The sequence below is a fragment of the Cnephaeus nilssonii genome, assembly GCF_951640355.1.
Source record: "Cnephaeus nilssonii genome assembly, chromosome: 9".
Lineage (NCBI taxonomy): Eukaryota > Metazoa > Chordata > Mammalia > Chiroptera > Vespertilionidae > Cnephaeus > Cnephaeus nilssonii.
The window spans coordinates 11565393-11587009 of record NC_137080.1 but is presented as its reverse complement, the minus strand read 5'-3'; the positions used below and the strand labels follow the sequence as shown (position 1 = coordinate 11587009).

General features: G+C 39.8%; 1 protein-coding gene across 2 annotated transcripts in view; it reads left to right on the top strand.

The window, feature by feature from the left end:
• ROS1 (ROS proto-oncogene 1, receptor tyrosine kinase) overlaps positions 1–11778 on the top strand; it is a gene marked incomplete at its 3' end in the record, with an annotated part of 95470 nt that extends 83692 nt beyond the window's left edge. For both annotated transcript variants that reach the window (XM_079780235.1, XM_079780234.1), the window contains exons 42-44: positions 45–179; positions 7361–7524; positions 11468–11778. In XM_079780235.1, the coding sequence (XP_079636361.1) occupies positions 45–179; positions 7361–7524; positions 11468–11778 (610 nt within the window). The remainder of the gene's footprint in view (positions 1–44; positions 180–7360; positions 7525–11467) is intronic.
• Positions 11779–21617: the final 9839 nt, after the last annotated feature.

Here is a 21617-nt window from a genome sequence, read left to right as displayed (position 1 = left end):
GTTTGTAATAAGTAGAATTAAAGCAAACTCTCTAATATCCTTAGGTCTTTTGGAATTCTGATTTGGGAGATTTTAACTCTTGGTCATCAGCCTTATCCAGCTCATTCTAACCTTGATGTTTTAAACTATGTGCAAACAGGAGGGAGACTGGAGCCACCGAGGAATTGTCCTGATGATCTGTAAGTTATGATTGTGTTAACATAAGTACCAAAAACAAAAACACGAGCACATGCACTCTAATGCCTCAGTGGTATGGTGTTTTAAAATGAAAACTGGTCTTCATATATTTGTATATCCTACATAAGATAGAAATTGATTTATGTTAAATTTACTAAATACATGATTTTTAAAAAATTTATATATACGCATTATATTTCACTTCAGAAACAAAATTTGGAAGAGCAGAATATATTTATACTCCTGGTTAAGTGAATTATAATAAATAAAAGCTCTCTGTGCGTGTATAATGTGGGGTGTGTATATGTGTGTGTACCATTATATTTTGGAAGCTATGATTTGGCTAATATCTTAATCTGCAAATTAAAATATTCTATTAAGTAGGAATGTATTGTGTAAAAGTTGGATTGCATTTGTTAACATAGCTGATCTTGGGATAGAGTACTGCTAAAAATTATAGAGGTTGTTATTTGTTTATCAGCTAAACATGTAATGACTATTAGTGACTCTATCAAATTGATCCTACCACTATTAAGTTTTAATAACCTTGTGATCCTCAAAGAGTAGGTGATTTTGATCTAATTATAAAGGAAAACCAAGACAAGTTATTTTGCTGAGTACTAATCCATCTTCTTGTGAACAACCTCAGCAAAAATATTGTCTTGAGACTTTTCCCAAGAGGTGTTTTACCCAAGAAGTTTCTGAAAGAACATACAAGCAACAAATATAAATTTCTCTGTTATGTGCACGGCACCATGCTAAGGATTGTATGATATACAGAAGTGTTTAAAACAGGGGCATGAGTTTTCAACATCTCAGATTGTATTTTGAAAGAAAAGACGCACACGTGGAGCAGCTGGATAACAAGCCAACTCGTAATAAAGTGCTAAACTCTGTGGTACAGTCAAGTGCAAGAGGAATTAGCAGTATGCGGATACACACCACGATTGTACTGCCTTGACTATGTTGTGTTATTTAGAGGATGATTCATACCGGAGCCAAAAGATGATTAAGTACTGGGCACCTTGGTTGGATATTTTACTGGTGAATGTGTTTGTATTATTTAAATCTTCCAGCTAGAAGATTTGAATGACTGATTGCTTCTGGTTTAGCTTTTACAGCCTCTGGGATATTGACAGGGACATTACGAATACACAGACCTGAACAAGTTTGGTGACAGTGACTAAAAATATGCTTCAGGTATTTGGGGGAGATGAGGAGAAATTCTGTAAGTTAGGAGTAAGAAATTATACACAATTGGAAAACCTTTGATCTAGAGTTTGAGAAAAAAAATACCCCAACATACCTAAGCATGAAACACATTTTTGTTAAATAATTAGCAACCGAATCATTATTTTTGCATCATATATATACAGCACTCAGAAAATGTCCCCAGAATTTCAGTCACATGAAATTTTCATTGTGCTATTAGAATTTTATCTGACATAGGCTCTTTAGGAATCATTAGTATGGTATCAGTCACTGTTATACATTTTGATTGATGTGTTCATTTATATAGTTTGGGGAGGACAGAGGTGGATAACAAATTATCTATTGTGGAACAAAAAAAATGTAGGTTTGTTGAACTTTATTCTAATCCAAAGGTATCAAAAAATGCAACTGGAAGGAGGAGGAAGAATGCATGCTAGGAAAGTGCTAGGAAAAGATAATATTCTACATAATTTTATCTTGATTATTCAGTATCCAACAATATAGTTTCCATGAAACCAAAATTTCCATTGGTGGTTTTGAAGTTCTTTTGAACATCAGTAATGAACAAGTAAACAATGCCCTCAGCCCTCCCTCCAAGTGCTATACAACTCTCAGAGCCCGGAAGGGTTAACTCATCGCCCAGCAGGAAAACAAGCTGTGCTAGGAAATGGAGCTCCGAGCAATGCCATTCAATCTGGCTCTGGCCTTAAGTTGTCATGATAAAGATTAACTACTCTCCTTAGAGTACAGAGGGAACTGATTTTTATTTGAAGCCATTCTCTGAGATCACAGGCCAAGCTTAGAGGGTTGAAAGTCTGCACTGAGCCATCCTGCACCTTCTATTCACTGCGTAAATTCCCAGCACCTGGATGCACTCTGGGTCAGGTGAACCCATAGGGAGCTATGCTGTACTCAACTATTAATGGAATGCAGAAGTTCAGAGCATTCTCCTCTTCTTCCCATAGTCTGGGATGTGTGGTGGAAAGCCCAGGCCTAGGTATTCCCTTCAGCTTTCAGTTCACACAACAACCATACCATTCTCAAGAGGAAACGGGTTCAAAGGGCAACTTACTTCAAGAGAGAGCTCTTTGGGGTTCTCCGACAGACTTATTACGGTGGCAACTGGAATTCCTGGGGTGACTCTCAAATGGAGGCGGCAACAATGGGAAAAGATGAGGTGCACCATCTTATTTTTACCCCTGAAAAATATGTGCACCTAGATGCTAATTGAGTCCCTCTAGGATTGTCATAATGAGTAAGGGAGTCCTAAAAATCAGTATTTCATGTGCTTTGTTTAAATACCTATAGAAACTCATTTCCTTAAAATGGAAAGATGCCATGGAGTTTTTATCTGTTGAATTTGAATTGCTTTCTGAATCCAAGGCCTTTACTCATAGACACTAAAAATGAACGGTTAATGAGTCTCATGGTATTTTGAATAAGAATTGAGGCAAAGAGGAGTAAAGGGTTGGCATTGTTAGTGAAGGAATGTGAACCTGAACACTTAGCTGAATGAGATATTTCAAATATGATGAGTGTGCATCTGTGTATAGCTGGAATATCCAGCCCAGGTAAATTTGAACAACAGTAAAGTACCTATATGTATTTTTAGACTAATATGCTTGAGGATTTGTAAGTATAAGTTAATACCAGTCTCTAATGCATGATATTGAATTATGGCCTGCCCCCTCTCACAGTCTGGGAGCCCTCAGGGGTGGGAGGCGACCTGACGATCAGGGGAAGGCAATGCCCCCATCACACCTCTGCTGTTGCCACTGCCGGCATCACAAGCCTTGGCCCAGCCCTGGTTACCTGTGCCTCAGGCCGGCCCTGGGCATCTGGGCAACCGCCACTCAAGGCTTGCCTGCGCCTCAGGCGTCAGCTGGGCAGCCACTATCTGAGGCTTGCTTGCGCCTCAGGCCGGCCCTGGGCAGCTGGGGGGCTATGGGTACTGGGGGACTCCGGAGGCAGGTGCGCAGAGTGGCCGGACTCACCTGGGGGCGGGCCTGGCCGTGCCGCGCTGCCACCCAGGTGGGGCTGAGGGGACTGGACGCTGCCATCTTGTGGCTGTGGGTGTAGCCATCTTTTGAGGGCATGGCAATCAATTAGCATATTCCCTCCTTATTGGCTGTGGGCACCACCATCTTTGTGAGGGTGTGATGGTCAATTAGCATATTATCTCTTTATTAGATAGATACCCTTACGCCAAAAGAATAGTTGTTGTTATTAATTTACCTGAAAGATATAAAAACATGTATTTTCAGGATTAAATTCTTGAAAGCTTCTTCATTTTATTCCACTCTGAGCTTAATGCTATTTAAGGGCCCAAGTTGTACCCTTTTCATTTAAATGACTTGCTTTATAGAGTTTCTCTTTGCTTAATCTAGGGCAACTTAGTATTCATTTTTTTCCCTGGATGTGGGAGAGAAAGGTTTATATACTACCTAAAATATGCCAAATGTTTTTACCATCATAAAATTAAGAATAATGATCATATTCCATGTAAATTAAGTCTTTGTAGATGAAAAATAGTAATATCTGCTTAAATAAATTCTATAGCTTAAACAAGAGGCCGAACTTTTGGAGGGTGGTGTGAAATGGTGAGGTGCAGTGTGGCCAAGTGGCAACTGTAAAGATGGCTTCTCTCTCCTTTTCCTCCTCTCCCTCCCCTTCTTTCTTCCTTCTTCCTTCTTGCTTTTTTTGTCCTTTCTGTCCTAAATAATCTCCTTTAAGTGTCTCAAAATCCTTTATAGAATGAGGCAAGTCATAAATAAATAAAATAAGTAAAAACTTCATAATTGAAGTATGACAGTCTTGAGAGAGTCTATTCTTTGCCAATATCTTTGATTCATAACTGTATTTTTTCTCAGGATAGGCTTCCTGTGGATAATTATACTTTACTTTCCCACTTCACCTCCTAAAATAACTCTTAGACTAGTCATCAAGATTCTACTTTAACTATTACTTAAAATATTTGACAACATTTTATTTCAAATCTAACCATTGGGATCTTTTTATTGTCCCTGTTTCTAAATGCCACAGATTATAAAGAAATATGTAAAAGATTAGGTTCTCAGCCATGATTCTAATTTTTAAAAACATAGAGCCAAATTTGGCACTCTATATCCAGAATGTAAGTTCCTTGTCATAAATGTGAAAAGACATCAGATCAATACTAGAAAATAGACCAATATCAGGTATCTCTATAGTACTTCATATTGAGTACTAAATCTAGCCTGAGGTGCTTGTCAAAAAATGAAAGAGATGGAAATAGAATTCGCATACCACATTATAATGGAAACTATAATTCCTAAAATAGATACTAGCTATTTTAAATACAATACCCATAATGATTTCTGGATCATTGTTAACTATGATTGAATATATACTTACAGTAGCTCCATTGCCTTTACCTTAGTCCAAACCACCATTATCTCTCAGCTAGTCTTCTGTAATAAATTTCTGACTTCCAAATTGCCCCTCTACAACCCATCTTTCACTAACGTGTAGCCAGTTAGAGTAATCCTTTAAAAATATGAAAATCATGCCTGTTTAAAAACTTTCAACAGCTTACCATTGTAGTGTCATAAATCCAGCTCCTGGCCTGGTCTCCGAGACCTGCGTGATCTCGCCTTCCTCCTCTGACCTCATCTCCTGTGCTCTCCTCCTCAATGACGGCTCTTCAGCCACACTGGCTTCCTTTCAGGTTCTACAAGGTGCCAAGCTCTTTCCAAATTTAGAAATTTACACATGCTTTTTCCTCTCCTAGTGTGTTCACCGAGTCCCATCCCCACCCTATTCCCATGACTAGCATCTTATTTTCCCACCAAGTTCTTTGGCTTAAATGTCACCTCTGCAGAGGGACCTTCTGTGAGTAACTCACCAAAAGTGTTCCATCTTTATTAGATTTCACATTATTTTCTTTAGCACTTTTTTTTTTTTAGAACTTGCAATTTGTAATTTTATAATTATCTGTTGATATAGTAGTCCTAATATTTTTAAATACTTCCCAATTTATGTTTCTTTATAAGTTTCTTTCTCTTTGCCCCCAATCTGCCTTACAGCGAGAGAGAGAGAGAGAGAGAGAGAGAGAGAGAGAGAGAGAGGAGGCACTTGACCTTTTTAGTAAGTCAGTAAACTTGAAAACCAAGCCTGGAGGAGAGAGGGTTATCTAAAAATCCATTAGCTCCTTGTTAATATACTAAATGCCAGTTTTGGTAACTAGGACCTATAATTCTATATAAAGATGATCTAATTAAAAAAAGGAGGAGGACATTGATCTAATAAAAAAGGGGAAATGAGGAGAAATACCACTCCTGCCAAGCCCTGGAGAAGTGTAGGAAGAAGAGGCCTGACAGGCAGAGGGAGGAGGGTGAGGATGTTGGATAGCTAGGTCCTGCATCCTCCTCGGTAGGGTTCAGTCAGATTAGGTGTGGGCAACATCAAGGGCATGGAGCAACTGCCTACTCCTCCCAGTGTGGGAGGATGGCACGGAGATCATTGAGCAGGGGACCACCCCCCCCCCACCCCCCCAATGACATGGAGACCCAGCATCCTGAAGGCGGTAGAATGGCATATCCACACAGAGGATGTCTAGTGTGAACTTTTAAGCCTCCTTTGTTTCCCACCTGGTGTGAACGTTCTGTTGAAAGCTAGAGATTAGGCCAAGGAGTACCCTGTGGGTGTGCAGCAGACAGGAATGCATCCCCTGGGCCTTGTTGGCAGATATAGGACACAATGTAGTCTCAGGACAAAAAGCTTATGGTTAGGAAGAGAAAAGGGGAAACCAGTTCGTTGGGGGAAGGGTCCAAAGACAAAGTAAAGAGATCATAGACAGCAGATAGCAGCTGGTGCCTGCAAGATGGGCCAGACCAGTCACTCGATGTAATTCCTGATCATTCTACTCGGAGACTTGTGAAGATCCAAGGGGCAGTGGGGTCCAAGGGATGCTTCACTGTGACCCTGTAAATCACACAGGACTTTCACCCAACATACATCCTGACACCATCTTGGAGAAAAGGGAAGGAGTAGAAATAGCCTAAAAATAAGAGAGATTGAGCCATTATTCAGAAAAGACTGAGCCTGACCTACCAAGATTATTTTAAAATATTGAATTGGACTAGATTTTAAACTGCATTCATAACTGATGCTAATTTTCTTCTGCCAGGCGGGGGCTCTGAAAAAGACCTAATTAATTACAAACAGTATAAAAGAGCTACATTTTTTCCTGCTCGTATGAATTGTAATGAGAGAAATTTTATCACTGTCTTACATTTACTATATGTATTTCTATGAGGATAGGCGCCACAATGCTGGTGTAATAAGTGTTCAATTAATGAATGAATGAATGAATGAATGCATATTGGTTAGGCATGCTGTACAGACATTTCTCAGACAACTGTTAAGGGAAAGGTAATATTTAATCAACCAGCTATTTATGTCTGGGGAAACTGAATGTTAATTAACCTGACAGTGCAATTAAGAGTAAAGCCATTAGAATCTAATCTGGTTTCTACCCCTGGTTATCCCACTAAATATCTGTGTGGCTCGGAGTAGTCTTAGATTTTGTTTTAGATATTAAGATATGAATGTAGAGTCTTTTTAGTATTCAATAATTTTTATAGCTCTAGGTTTCCTTATGTGTTAAGTGAGCATTTTCCATCTATTATCTATCTATCTATCTATCTATCTATCTATCTATCTATCTATCTATCTGGAAAAATAACTGTTAAAATAATGTCAGCTTTTCAAATAAAAAAAGGTGGTAACTAATAAAGATAGTAACATTGCAGACTACTATTAAATAAGAAACCAAAAACTTTGTTCTGGTTCATTTATATAAATTATGGAAAACTGGCAGTAACTCAAACTCTCTTTCTTCTAAAATTCCCTACTGGGTTATGTTATCAGTGAGGGTTGCCTAATGACTTCCAATCACCATTCACTTCCATGTCTTTACCTACATATCCAGGTGGAATTTAATGACCCAGTGCTGGGCTCAGGAACCTGACCAAAGACCTACTTTCCATAAAATTCAAGACCAGCTTCAGTTATTCAGAAAAATGTCCTTAAACAGTATTTCTCAATGCAGAGAAGCAGCGGACCCCAGTGGAGTCATAAATGAGGGCTTTGATGGTAAGTTTGATTCTTTGTCAAAATTTTCTGTTTTTTCTCCCTTGTAGACTGAACAAGGTTAAGATGGCCATGCTGCTGGGGTGGGGCTGGACTCTGGCTCTATCCTAGAGCCTGTGCTCCCAGACTTTCCCCGAGACAGGGCTGGGGTACGGGAACTGCCCGCACGCTCCCCCCACTCTGTTATCCACTTGTGACCTACTCAACAAGATTCACCAATGTTACATCAAAGTTATTGAGGTGCCAACTTTTGGCAGACGGCATTAAAATTCTAAATAGCGTTCAAAAACACAGAGAAGCAGACATAAATATGCAGAATAATGATGCAGGAAGAGTTTAACCGGGAATATAACCAAACTTGGATAATTTAGACAGAAACAAGCAATTCTGTGCCACAGAATTGTCATTTGCAATGCATGCAATTCCTGAAGATAAGGAATAGTAAGAAAAGTGGAAATCACTAAACATTTTGACAGTTGAGAGGTGACTAAACAAAAATGGCCAAGAAGAGAGAAGAAATGGAATAAAAAGGCAGGGTTTGCTTATTTGTAAAGTCATGGAACTTTCCTTTCAAGGTGAAGCTAAACTTAGTTACCTGCAACAAAAAGAGAATGTGTTTAATAATAGTTTGCTGCTTTGCATATTTAGCAAAGCAGTGTGATGTCTGTCTTCATTGTTACTGTCAGATACATATAAGAAGATAAGAAAGCCACGGAAGGGCTTTTTTGGGAAAAAATAAAGGGTATTAGGGTTAAAGGGAGCAATCATACCATGCCTATCCCATGGTCCTACTGACCTAATGGGGTGGGGAGGGGATAGAGAGCTGGGCATCTAGTAAAAATATCCCAGTGACTTCATCCAAACATTTGTGTAAACATCACCTCATCAGTCCCAGAAGTAATAAAGGAAACAAATCTAAATGCTCCTGTGCTGTGCTAAACATAGCCAGTCAGCCGGCATATGTCTCGTCTGTGAATGCCCTGTTTTACTTGGAAGTCTTTATTTTAATATTTCCCTCTTAAAGGGAGGGTTGCTGAGTACATGCTGTGTCTGTTCAGGATCTGTGTTTTAAGGTTTGACCTGCAATAAACAGAAATAAATAAAAATCTACCCACTCTCCCTCCCCCTGCACGTCTCCTTATGCAATAAGATGTACTGATTGCTGAAAGCTTGCCAGGGTCAAGTTACTAAATATTGCTCTAAGTATCACGAACCAACGACATAGTTAGCTAATGGTTTTTCTTTGACATATGGTGCCGGAATTTGTATAAAGCATTTTTTTGCCTTATATAAAAGTTTTTGACAAATAACTCAACGATAGGCAAAAAATTAAAATCACATTTTATTAGAAAGTTTCCTGATATGCTATTTAATGGGATAAAAGCATGGCAGTGAGTTGCTGGACTTATATTGTAGGTTTAAGTTTCTATGAAATTCTAAACTTTTCTTTAGCCTAATTTCTTTAAGCCATTTAGGAACAGCCTAATTTGTCTATTGGCATTCTTATATATAGCAAATTAATTTTATAAGTTTCTCAGTGGCAATTAGTACATATTGGTAATAATCATAGCATTTAGATCCTTCCATAGATATTCAGCACTTAAGCACTAACCAAACCTGGCATCTGATAGTTATTTCTGTGGGGAAGATATTTTACAACACTGTTCAACTATTCATGTGGTTTGAAATAAGCTGAGATGGTGTTTGATAAAGAAGACATGAGATGATGCCAAAGAGCTTGTGAGCCTGCAGCTTGGCCATCCTGTTCATCATCAGTGGGAAGGGTCTGAAAAAAAAAAGCACAAAAGCACATAATAATAGAGAATAGGAACAGTAGTCCTATGCTTTTACAATAAAATAAGCTTTGTGTCGGGTGTAGAAGTTGGTAAATAGGAAGATCCATTCAAGTCCAATGGGAAAAAATAGATACAATGATGCTTCCCTTAGTCCTTGCACATTTTCTTATATTTCAGTTTAAATTCATTGCAAATAAACCCAACCTGGATGTACATCAGGGCTAAGTGCAGAGGTTGCAGCCAGCAAGGTCTCACCCGTGCATTTGAATGCTGTGATGCCAGAAGGATGGGGAGGAGAAAGGGAAGGACCATCATCAGCTACTGAAATAGTCCCGATTTTTCAAATATACTGTATGAAATAACAATACTATTTCTGATCCTAATTTTTTTTATCCAGGTACTAATGTACAATGATTGGAAAGTATCGATAAAAAACAGTTCCCACAATATGCCTGTGTGTATTTATCTTGTATTATGTATTTATCTTTTCGATTACCTAGAATATTGTGAAATGTTTCAGAAGCTCTGCTATTAGGCTTCAACAAGAGTTCTTATACTTTGTTATGTAAGAAGGTCAGCCTTTAAGTAGAGGAAGAAATAATAATAAGAGCAAAATTGTGAAGAAGCTCAGTTACCCTCTGGCTGAGTCTGTGCTTCTCAAGGATTCCTGTAGGGTCCACTGCCCGCCCACGTGGGCCCTCCTCACACAGCACAGCAACTTCACCTATCCCTTGGGGAGGGTGAATAAGAGGACACAGACTTGAGCCAGACAGTCTGGGCTCCAATTCCAACTGTGTGACTTTGGGCAAATTATTTAACCCCTCTGTGCCTCAATTTCTGCATCTCCTTAATGGGGATAATACTTGTATTTACTTAATAGAAGAATGTGTTACTCTATGTAAATAGCTTAGGGTAGTGCCTGCTACATAGCTAACAACAATTTTTATTGTCAATAATATGTATCATGTCATTTTCCTCCTACCTCCATCCTGCCATCATAACTTGCCAGGCCAGTGTCCATTTCCTAACAGCCTTTTGAGGGCAGACACATGCTGGTTTTAAATTTGCCAATCACTGTTAGTGATTTTATATGCTATTTGTCCCAGGGGGATGGCGGAGGAGGGCCACCATCCCCCTGCTGCCTCGCTGTTCTCTGGCCACACCCTGGTTCTTACTGTTCTCTCTCCCTTGAATCTTCTTCCTAAAATAGCCTCATGGCGAATTCTCTCACTTAATTCAGGTCTCTACTAGAATTTTGCCTCACGAAAGAGGACTTTGCAGACTGCCAAACCTCAGAGGGAAAGCAGGGGAGGGTGGGTGGGTGGGAAGAGATCAACCAATTAACTTGTATGCATATATGCCTAATGGACACAGACAATAGGGTGGTGAAGGTCTGGGGGGCGTGAGGGGCATGGGTTGGGGCAGGCTGGGAGAGGTCAATGGGGGTAAAAGGGGACACATGTAATACTTTCAACAATAAAGATTTAAAAAAATAAACACCCTCTCCCACCAGTACTTTCTTGCTCCGTTTTCCACCTAATTTTCCTTCATAGTGCTTATTACCATTGGACATAAATTTACTTGTCTGCTAATTTATGTCTGTCTCCCCCAGTTAGAATGTAAACCCCGAAGAACAAACAAGTTTGTTTCATTCACTGCTGTGCCATCGGGACCTAGAACACAGCCTGGCACATAGTAGGCATCCCACACATTATATTATCTTAATAAATGTTTGAGTTACGTGATCTAGAGGAATACATCCTTAAAGGTAGATTAGCTGGAGTAGCAGGATGGAAGGGTAAGCACTTTAGACAAAAGAGGCCATGGTTTCTTAATCTCTATCACAAAGACCATGACCTGCTCCACCTATTCTGGCAGAGTTAATCAGCTGTGGGCTCTCCCACATGTTAGGAGCTCCTTCATTATAGCACACATCGCCCCCTAGGGTAGATCGACTCCCCTGCTAGCCTGTAATAAGCCTCAAGGACAGGGAGCATGTCTTGTTTATCTTTGTGTTCCCTTAGTGATCCTCCTATGAATGTTTGCTGAACCAATGTATAAGGTTGGTGTTATAGTTCTCCTACTGCCTGTATACAATAAAGGAAATCAAACAGGTGCTGGAATAACTTTTATATATATTGTTTTCACAGATGAAGATGGCAACGTGATTTGTGTGAATTTGGATGACAGTGTGCCCATTGCTTTAATGGAAACCAAGAACCAAGAAGGGTTAAACTATATGGTACTTGCTACAGAATGCAGCCAAGGTGAAAATCATTCTGAGGGTCCTCTAGGCTCCAAGGAATCTGAATCTTGTGGTCTGAGGAAAGAAGAGAAGGAACCACATGCAGACAAAGGTATCTGCCAAGAAAAACAAGTGGCTTACTGCCCTCCTGGCAAGCCCGAGGGCCTGAACTATGCCTGTCTCACTCACGGTGGACATGGAGATGGGTCTGATTAATAACTCGGTTTGGGAAATGCAGAGTTGAGATAAACACTCCCATTAAGTAGTTACTGAAAGGAAACCCTAGTAGAATGACAGATGTTGAGGTGGTCTATGACTCTGAATTAACTCTGGAAAGTTCCTGGATTCTAATCTTGGTTCTGAGAGCCACTTGGTTTCAGTCCTGACAATCCCCACACAACTGTTTAACTTCAACAGGATTCTGAGGTGAACCACTGAGCATTTGGAAAGCAAAGGAAGACTCACAAGTCTGGAAGGAAAGCTGCTCTCCCTTGCCCTTGAGGTCACTGAGACCATTGCCCACCCTTCAGTCTGGACTATAGCAGAAACATCTTGGTCAGATGGTTAGAGACAAAATAGGTATGTTCAAAGACCTGAAGGAGGCGTGGGAAGCATGCTCAGGGACCCAGCTGAACCACAGATTATCCCAAAAGGGACTGAGGAAATGCCTAAATAACTACATGTTCCAAAGGAACCCGCATCAATGGCATAAGAAATCATTTGGGATGCTATTGCTATAATAACGTATTGTCTTTAACAACTGTTCTGAAATATTTTGGAGGTTTTTGAAATAATGAAAATAGGACCATGAAGATGTCTAAATCCTAAAGCTTAGCATTGGGTTGTATAAAAATCGCTCTGTGACTTACGTGCTGTCATGGAAATTAGCTAATATAAAGATTGTTTTTATTTGCCATATGTATTTTATATATACGGTACTTAAGATTACGTTTAGCATAAAATTGTCCTTAAAATTAAATGTAAATGATTATACAATGCACATGCAAGCTCTGTGATTTTTTAGCAACTACATGAAATAATAAATACCTAAATGAGAACTATTTAAAATATTCTTCAGTGAAACACTCTGATTTAAAGCCTATTATTATTATTATTAATTATTATTACAGCTACCTATTTAAATTGAAGTCTTAACTGCTCTAAAAGCAATGCTAATGAAAGTTTTCTGGGTCTTACAGGATGTTCGCTAGATACACAGAAAAACATTTGCTAAAACCTACAGTGGAAGAGGATCACGTATCCCCTTTCACCTTGGATAATTCAGTTCATTTTTAAACTGGCCTTCACAGATGATTGGCTGATGGTGAGGAACACAGGGAAGTCAATGTGTTCCCTGTGCTCTGTGGTGAACAGCCTCCAAGTAATGGTCCAGGATTTGGGGTCACATCAGTTGTTCCGCTGAATAAGGCAGAATGTTTTCTCTGATCTTCTGACCCTCTAATGGGCATTTATCATTGTTTGTAATGATACTGCTTCCTGAGTTAGGGGATTCCACCACCTTCATCCCAGGGTGGGAGCTACATTTCATTTGCTCCTCCAGGATCTCTTGAGCACGAAGGCAGGCATGTGACCTGGCCCCCACCACTCAGACACACTCACAGGCTCCTAATTGAGAGCTAAGGATGCAAAGAAACGGGGATCACAGTGAGTCTTTCCTGGGGATGGTGGCAACTGCTGTTGGTCTGGCACAACTGCAGTGTCCAGGGCCAGGAGGGTTGGCAGAGCAGGTCTAGAGCCTGGTGCCTCTGGCAGCTGGGCTAACCAGACTGACCGGCTCTGCTACTTGCTTTTAGCCATTGCTCCAGGCTCCATAACCCCCAGTCTGGGATTCTATCCGTAAATCCCCATCTCCTTTTAATAAATGTCAAATCAGCCAGGGTCAGTTTTCGTTGCTTACAACCAGGACTTTTGCTCTGCCAATGCCATGGACTTTTATTTTGAAAAATATAAAGGGATCAGAAATGTATAGAAGAATTGGATTTTCAGTGTAATACATATGTATCACAATTTGGATAGTAAAGAAATGTATAGAATATCTGAGGAGAACATCCCATAAAATATCATGTTTCATCTAATATGTAAGTATAAATTAGTATTCTTCTTTATAATCCATAATGAAAAATACTGGTAGAAATATTTAATACAAAATAAAATAGGCAACGGCTAAAGTCTCTCACAGATAAAATTTATTATGAATAATAGTAACTGATAAAATACAAATGGCTGGTATTATTAAGAACTATGTAAGTTAATTCTGTAAAAGTTAGATTTTGTAAGTAAGAGGAAAAATTGTCAGTGGCACTTGTTAAAATGTGTTTCTCATTCAAATTTAACAGTATAAAATCTTATTGATGATTTTTTTAATAGAAAAATATGACCTAGGAATATTAGATCTGGGGAAAATAATGGCTTTCAAAGGCAGAAACTATAATAGGTAAATAAAAACAAAACAATATAAAAGCCAATCAATAAATCTAATCTTCATTTTAAATTGTTCAAGGAGAAGTAATAATCCATAAGAAGGGATAAGAGGATAAGTGGTGATGGAAGGAGACTTGACTTGGGGTGGTGAACACACAATACAATATACAGCTGATTTATTATAGAATTGTATACCTGAGACCTATATAATTTTATTAACCAATCAGTTCAATTAAAAATAAATAAATAGAAAAGTATGCAAGTTGAAAATGAAAAATATTATTCATGATTTAACACAGCCAATTGAACAAAGATTTACCTTGGTAAAAATAATGTTGATATTATTCTGATGAAAACACTTTACTGGAAACATCCTTGAGAAAATAGCCTGTCCCTGGCCCCAGGTACACTCTATGTTGCCTATCCACACTGGTTTTCCCTGGCCTATTAGAATCTCCTCACCCATTCTACTTTGCTTATCTAAATCCCACTCATCCTTTAGGATCAGCTCATAACCCAATTTTTTGGAAAGGCTTGTTTCTAACTCCCTTCTCTTCCTTTCTCAGAATTACTGTGGCCTTTCTTGTCAGTACATCTCATTTGGCAGTAACCCCTAGTAAACCCTATTTCTATATAGCTTACCTACTTAAGCTTTCTGAAGATAGGGTGGTGTCTTTTAACCCTCCATATCTTCTCTAAGTCAAAGTAGATATTCATGTTTAATGGATTAATTGGCTGATTTTCTCATCATCCTTTTCCAATAAGTCCTCACTTGTAACTCATGAGGGATGCCAGAAAATTGATCTGAAACCAAGAGGGACTCAAGAAGATTATTTTGATGCTGAGTTATCTCCTAAGACCTACACAGACAAATTGTAGAAGTTGGGGCACTGCTTTGAGCTTCAGATAAGACTTAGGTGGGGTCTGACATTCTGGAAGCCCTTGAAATGGTGGTGAATGTATGCTAAACGAGGCAAGAAATTATTTTATCATTGTCAATTTTTTCCCTGTCTCAAACTCACCTTTTATTTTCATTATGGCTTTTACGGATATGGGATAAATTTTAAGGTGCCATAGCCTTCTCTTTGACCTTCTCTTCTTGGTAAAAGAAACTTTGTTTTGCAGCTGGTCAGGGCTATGCTGTGTCCCAATCAGATGACCTATCACAATCCTTACAGGCTTCTTTACAACCGGAAGAATCAAGGGGTCAAAATATGCCACCCAAACTCTATTGTAAATATTTTAGAATATTTTCTTCCAGCTTTTTTTTGTTTATTTTCATAGCAGGAGTAGTTGTATCTAGTATTTTTATTTAATATGATAGCATATGCTTTCCCCCTTATCATTAAAAATTACTTGTTAATGTTTCTAATGGCTGCAAAAAGTCCCTTAGATTGGATAAGCTGTAGTTTACTGCTCCCTTGTAAATCTACCCATTCATTCATTCTTTCACTCATCCAATGAGCATTCTTGGATTGCTTACTATGCAGGAAGCATTGTTATTGGCACTAGAAATAGAGCCATAAACAAAGTGTCTATCTTGATGGCGGTTCCTTTCCAGCATTCTAGTTGATGGAGAAGACAAAACAAATGCAACACAAGCAAAAATATATAAGACAAATATTGTATATATCACATGATGAAGGATGCTGAATGCTAATAGAAATATGAATAAAAGAACAAGGTATAGACAGACAGAGAATGAGGGTAGTTGTTATTTTCTGTTGGGTAGCCAGGGAAGGCTACTCTGATAAAGAAATACTTAGAGTCTTGCTCAATGGTTGGGCATCAACCTATGAACCAGAGGGTCATAGCTTGGTTCCCAGTCAGGGCAGATGCCTGGATTGTTGGCTCGATCCCCAGTGTGTGGCTGTGTGGGAGACAGCTGATCAGTGATTCTCTCTCATCATTGATGTTTCTCTCTCTCTCTCTCTCTCTCTCTCTCTCTCTCTCTCTCTCTCTCTCCCTTCCTCTCTCTAAAGTCAATTATATATATATATATATATATATATATATATATATATATATATATATATATATATATATATAAGAAATGCTTAGGAAAAACCTCAAATAAATAGAAGAATAGGTCATAAGAACATGTAGTAGAGGAAAAGTCAAGTTCAAAAGCCCTCCCTGAGGTGGAAACATGCTTGGCCTGCGTAAGGAACAGCACCAAGGCCAGGAGTGAAGTGAGGGAGGGGAGAATGGTATTGGAGGTCAGATCATACAGGCTGTTGTAGGCTAAAAAGAAATTATGAACTGTGTGATGTAAACTGGGACTATCCTAGGCAAACTGGGACATATGGTTACCTTACTTATGAATGATATCCAACACAGTTCATAGTTTCATTCTTCAAACACTTTGTTCACTTGGCTTTTAGAATTCCACTCTCTTGATTTTCCTACTACCTTTAAAACCCCTCCTTCTTAGTTTTCCTGGCAGGTTTTCCCTCAACTCCTTACTGTCTAAACATGGGAGTGACTCTGGCCTCAGTCCTTGAATGCCCTCTTTGTTTAAATACACCCCTGGTTGAGGTAGTCTCAGCCTCATCTATATACAGTATTGACAACTTTTCAGCCTGAACACCTCTCCTTGATCCCTCTACAACTGCATACTCAGCTCTCTCCTTAGATCTCTAGCAATCATCTCAAAACTAACAGATCCCAACGGAGCCTCTGATTGTCACCCTGCCTCTCAAAATGAATCCTTCTCCTGCAGTCTTCTCCGTCTCAATGAGTAGTAACTTTTATTCTTCCCAGCGCTCAGTGATAGTCTGCTCCGCAGGCCAGAGCTGATGGCAGGAGAGGCCATCCCAGATCTGGGCTTAATTAACATCTATGGATATGAGGCAGCCCTGACAGGCCACACAGCTGCACTTGACCACTAGAAGCCAGGGGACCCCCATCATGTAATGATGAAGAGACAGCCAATGGGGTTGACCATAGAGAGTTATGCAGATGGTTAATAAAGCATGTTGACCCTTAGGGCAAAACAGATGGGCAATTTAACATCTACAATCAGCAAAAGGTAAAAATGGAGGAGTAGGAGGCTGATGTGGTCACTCTAATAAAAATTATGATCCTTGCTCATATCCTAGATCTGAGCCAATTTTCAAATTTATAACCCATTGACTGAAGAGGTGGACAGTTCCTAGGAGAAGAATGCTAGACCATCATCATAGTATATACTGTAATGACACCCCACAAGGAACTATGGCCACTTACCCTAGTGACTGCACCCTGGAGAAGGAGGGAATCTCTCCCAGACATTTCAGACAATTGGACACAGGGTCTGAATTGCTTCAAGTATCCAGAGACCTGAAGCATCACCCCTGCCTCTGTTAGAGTGGAGTTTATGGAGCCAGGTATCTAATTAAGTCCTAGCTAAAGTCTAACCTTCATTGGGTCCCCACTGACGGTTCTTCTCACCAATTCTAATTGAATACAACTTCATTATGGTTTCCCTCAGAGTATAAGTCTGACACTACCCTAGATCCTTTTCTTACTGCTTTAAAAAAAGTCTGAGTTAAAATGTGTTTTTAGAAGTCTTTAAACAAGGAAAAACAAATATCATAAGCTCAGTTCTCTCTCTCTCTCATCAAAATCTGTCTATAGGTGCCCTTCTCTTACTTTCTGAATGTGAAGGAGAAACTATCTGAGATAAAAAGGAGATTTCACACTCCACAAAGCAAGGTGGGATGATACTAATAATACAGAACTTTTAGGTAGTGCTTCCAGAGACATCAGAAAATTCTATATAGAAGCAGGTACAATGAAACAAAAATCGTGATACTAGAGGGAAAAATATCCAATTGTTTTCTGGGATAGATTACACATTGGGTAAAATGCTCTGGAAGAAGAAAAAATAAATAGGATTATAAAATATAAAAGTAAACACCAATGACAAAAAAAAACATTTTTTATTTTGTTTTCCATTCCATTTCATAATAATATCATGTTATTGGCACAGGCCCAATAACATAGCTGCCAAAAATAAGGGCAAGGCTGTAGTAACGAGAATTAGCAAGAAAAGAAATAAGTTCATGACATTCCCATCTCTATATATAAAGAGGTAATATTCAAATTAGGTTGGGACACCATAACAGTCATGACCAGCTCAGGAGGAGGGGCTTGGTGCAGGCCCAGAGCCTGAGAGAACAACAGACAGGGCAGCCCCGGAGCCAGAGAGGACAACACGCAGTGGGGCTGGCCCCCAGCCCCAGCCCTGCAGCCGTGGTGCTGGGCTGCTGGGGCCAGAGCAGAGACACAAACCCGCAGCGCGGGGCTTGGGCTGGGGGCCAGAGCGGAGACACAAACCCGCAGTGGGGCCAGGTTCAATTCTGATCAAGGGCATGTTCCTAGGTTGCAGGCTCCTCCCTGGCTGGGGCCCAGGTCAGGGCTCATGCAGGAGGCAACCAATCAAAGTGTCCCTCTCACATTGATGTTTCTCTCTGTCTTTCCCTCTCTCTTCCACGCTCTCTAAAAATCAATGGGAAAATATCCTCATGTGAGGATCAAAAAAAAAGAAAGAAAGAAAGAAAGAAATGTCATATCCTATGAAAGAGACATCTTGAAAATGCCTAAAGAAAGTTGTCATTTTTTCGTGGTGAAGGGACTGGAGTCCATGTTGATGAAAACACCTTGGCAGCTGTGGCAGCCGGCAGTGGCAGCAGCAGTGGGGTGATGGGGGTGGTGCCTTCCCCTGATCAGCCCGGTTGCCTCCCGCAGAGGGAGGCCAGACTGCGGCTTATGGGGAGCGGGCCTAAGCCATCAGTAGGACATCCCCTGAGGGCTCCTGGACTGTGAGAGGGGGCAGGCTGGGCTGAGGGACCCCCCACCCCAGTGCATGAATTTCATGCACTGGGCCTCTAGTCAATTATAATTTTTTTTAGTAAGTGTGTGTATAGAATTTTAAGCTACTTGATTTGCTTTTCCTAAGTGAGAACTATTTTTATTTGAAGTATTCTAAAGAATGTTCCAAATTATAAGGTTAATTGAATATTTTGGTGGTTATAAATACATGTAGAGACTAAAGTATGTACTCTGAAAATAAATGTTGGTAAAATTTCTAGAGTCATGCAAATATTGATTAGGAATCAGAAAATTTCAATTCTTTAATTTTGTTTGCAAAGTTTAGTTGAACTTTAATCTAAATTTCTCTTATGTTGTGATATTTATGTATTAATTGACTTACGCTGTTTTGGTAGGAAATAATGATGACAGTGGAGGATAGTTTGAGCAAAATCACTTGGACCATTTTGAGACATTGGGAGATAGCAGGATGAGAGCTTATTAGGAGATCCTAAGAACAAAACAAAGGATCAGGAAATTTGCTGCCACTGATTTTCTAGGGGAAATAAGTGAATTCCAGTAAGTCAGAGGGAGTTTAGACATCTTATTTTTTTAGATGAGCTTAATTTCATAAGGATACATTGGAAACTCACAGAAATACTGCAGTTTGAAGTGGACATGACACTACATTGTGGAGAACTTTAGATTTTTTTCTTAGTAAGTTAAACTTTTTTTAAAGTGAAAAATTCCAAATAAAGGGTAATGTTCAAGATCTACTTCTCTAAGCAATATGCTTCTCTACACATTAATTCTTCAGTAAAACAGTTTACTCCTTCCCCCTGCAAGAGAATTTGTGTGTCTTCTTGAAGTGAGCTTTGATTAGCAGAATCACGTCCACTGGCTCTATCAGTGGCCACGCTGCCTGGACGTGATGTTTCTGCCCGAGTGGAGGTCAAGGCTGGAAACAACTGTTCCTGAAGGCTGCCTTGCCTTTTTAGGTTATGAGGGTCTCACTGTGTTTAGGGTAACGTGATGGACAGCTCCACTCCAGTTCCAATTAGCACCCTATAATTTATTAGCTTCTGCTTTCAGATTATGCGTTAACTTCACAAATATTCCAACCACGGAAACAGCAGCTATCAAGTGTCTCTTTCCTGATCCAGCCTCTGGGGCTGGAGTGAAATACAAGGAAAGAGCGGTACAGTTGGTCTGTCAAGTGAGAATAATCATTTGTGTCTGTGCCTGTCTGAGGGCACGGTTCTCTGATTTCTCTTTAGGCGTGTGTGTGTGTGTGTGTGTGTGTGTGTGTGTGTGTGTGAGATATATTTTAGGTAAACAGATTTCATTGTGCAGATACTGTGCTTGTATTATTAGAGTTCCATTTCATTTATTCATGGGAGATGAGAGAGAGCTGGTGTTGAGCAAATGTGAAATTTACATTTGCTTAGCCCTGTTGCTTGTGTAAATATCAAAACTTCCGTTAAGTGCAAACAGCAACTGTAATAACCATACCGCCTTTACAACATTATTACTTTTCTCCAGATTTTAGGGATATGTAATAGGTAGTGAAGAATAATAATCCTAAAAATCTTGCAAGGAAGAATGGAATATATAGAGCAAAGACTTTGACAAGTACAATCAAAATATGAATTATTTCCATGCAAATTATCAACAGACTTAAAGCAGGTTTATAAAAGAATCGTGGTTTCCAGTTTCTTTTATTTTAAAAGTCTCCTCAAACATTTTTATATTTAAAAATGCATTTTATGGCAATGGCATTTATAAGGAAAGCAGTTTGTCTAAGTTTTCTTTTTTATGTCCTCAATCTCCGAAGTAACCAGTCACTAAGTGTTTTATAAAAAAGAGTTCCTGGTTTATTTTGCTAGAACAGGTGTGGATGCCTACACACAGAGGCAGGTTTGTGACTCTCAGTGAACTGGAGGTTAAGGTTACCTTAACAGTTGTTTCCCTCTGATGCAAAAGGGCAGAGAAAATGCAGTTCTTACCCTGAAAGAGTGGCCAGAGATGCTTCCAGGCAGGGAGACCGAGCCCCAACACCCATCGCCCCGGCCCTCCCTCCCATCCAGGCCCAAATGATTCTTAAGCCATTGCTAGAATTTGCCATCCATTGGAATAGAACTTCAAAGGGGAAATGAGACAGGATGGCAACTCCTTTTAAACTAAAGGCGCAGAACAGATAGAGTTCCCTGTAGTTGGGGGACTGAGTTCTCAGCCAGAGGGCAATCGGCAAAGGGATTACTTGGTGGTGGAGAGCTTGTCTCTCCCCTTTTCATCACCTCTCCCTCACGGTGAGGCCACGCACAAAGGAAAAACTGGATGAGGAGGGCCCACAAAATCCCAATGGGGGTGATCAGAGGGGAATCCAATCTTTCTTTCAGGTCCCAACCGGGTGTAGTATAGGGGGAAACATCATGTTTCCTCATGTCATCCTTTCCTCACGTCTCACTTTCTTAAATACCCTTCTTTTCAACTACTAGGACCTTCTCTAATTTGCATGGTTTCACGAATATTAGCAAGATGGGCATGGGAATTCACATTTTGCATGACTTTGTGGGCCTCAAGAATGACAGCGAGGGTTATGAATTCCCCAAAGTTCTCTCTGATGTTCTTATTACACTGGACCATTGTAGCTTAAGGGCCTCTTGCATTTCTACTTTAGGAAGGTACAGGATGGAGGAAAATGCTCTGCTCCGTGTGTCCCATGTGCCTGGTCACCGGAGCCCACTCAGCCGTCTAGAGGTCTGCTCAGGACTGCCCCAAAGGCCAGTTCCAGGGAGTGAGACTCCCCACCAGCAACC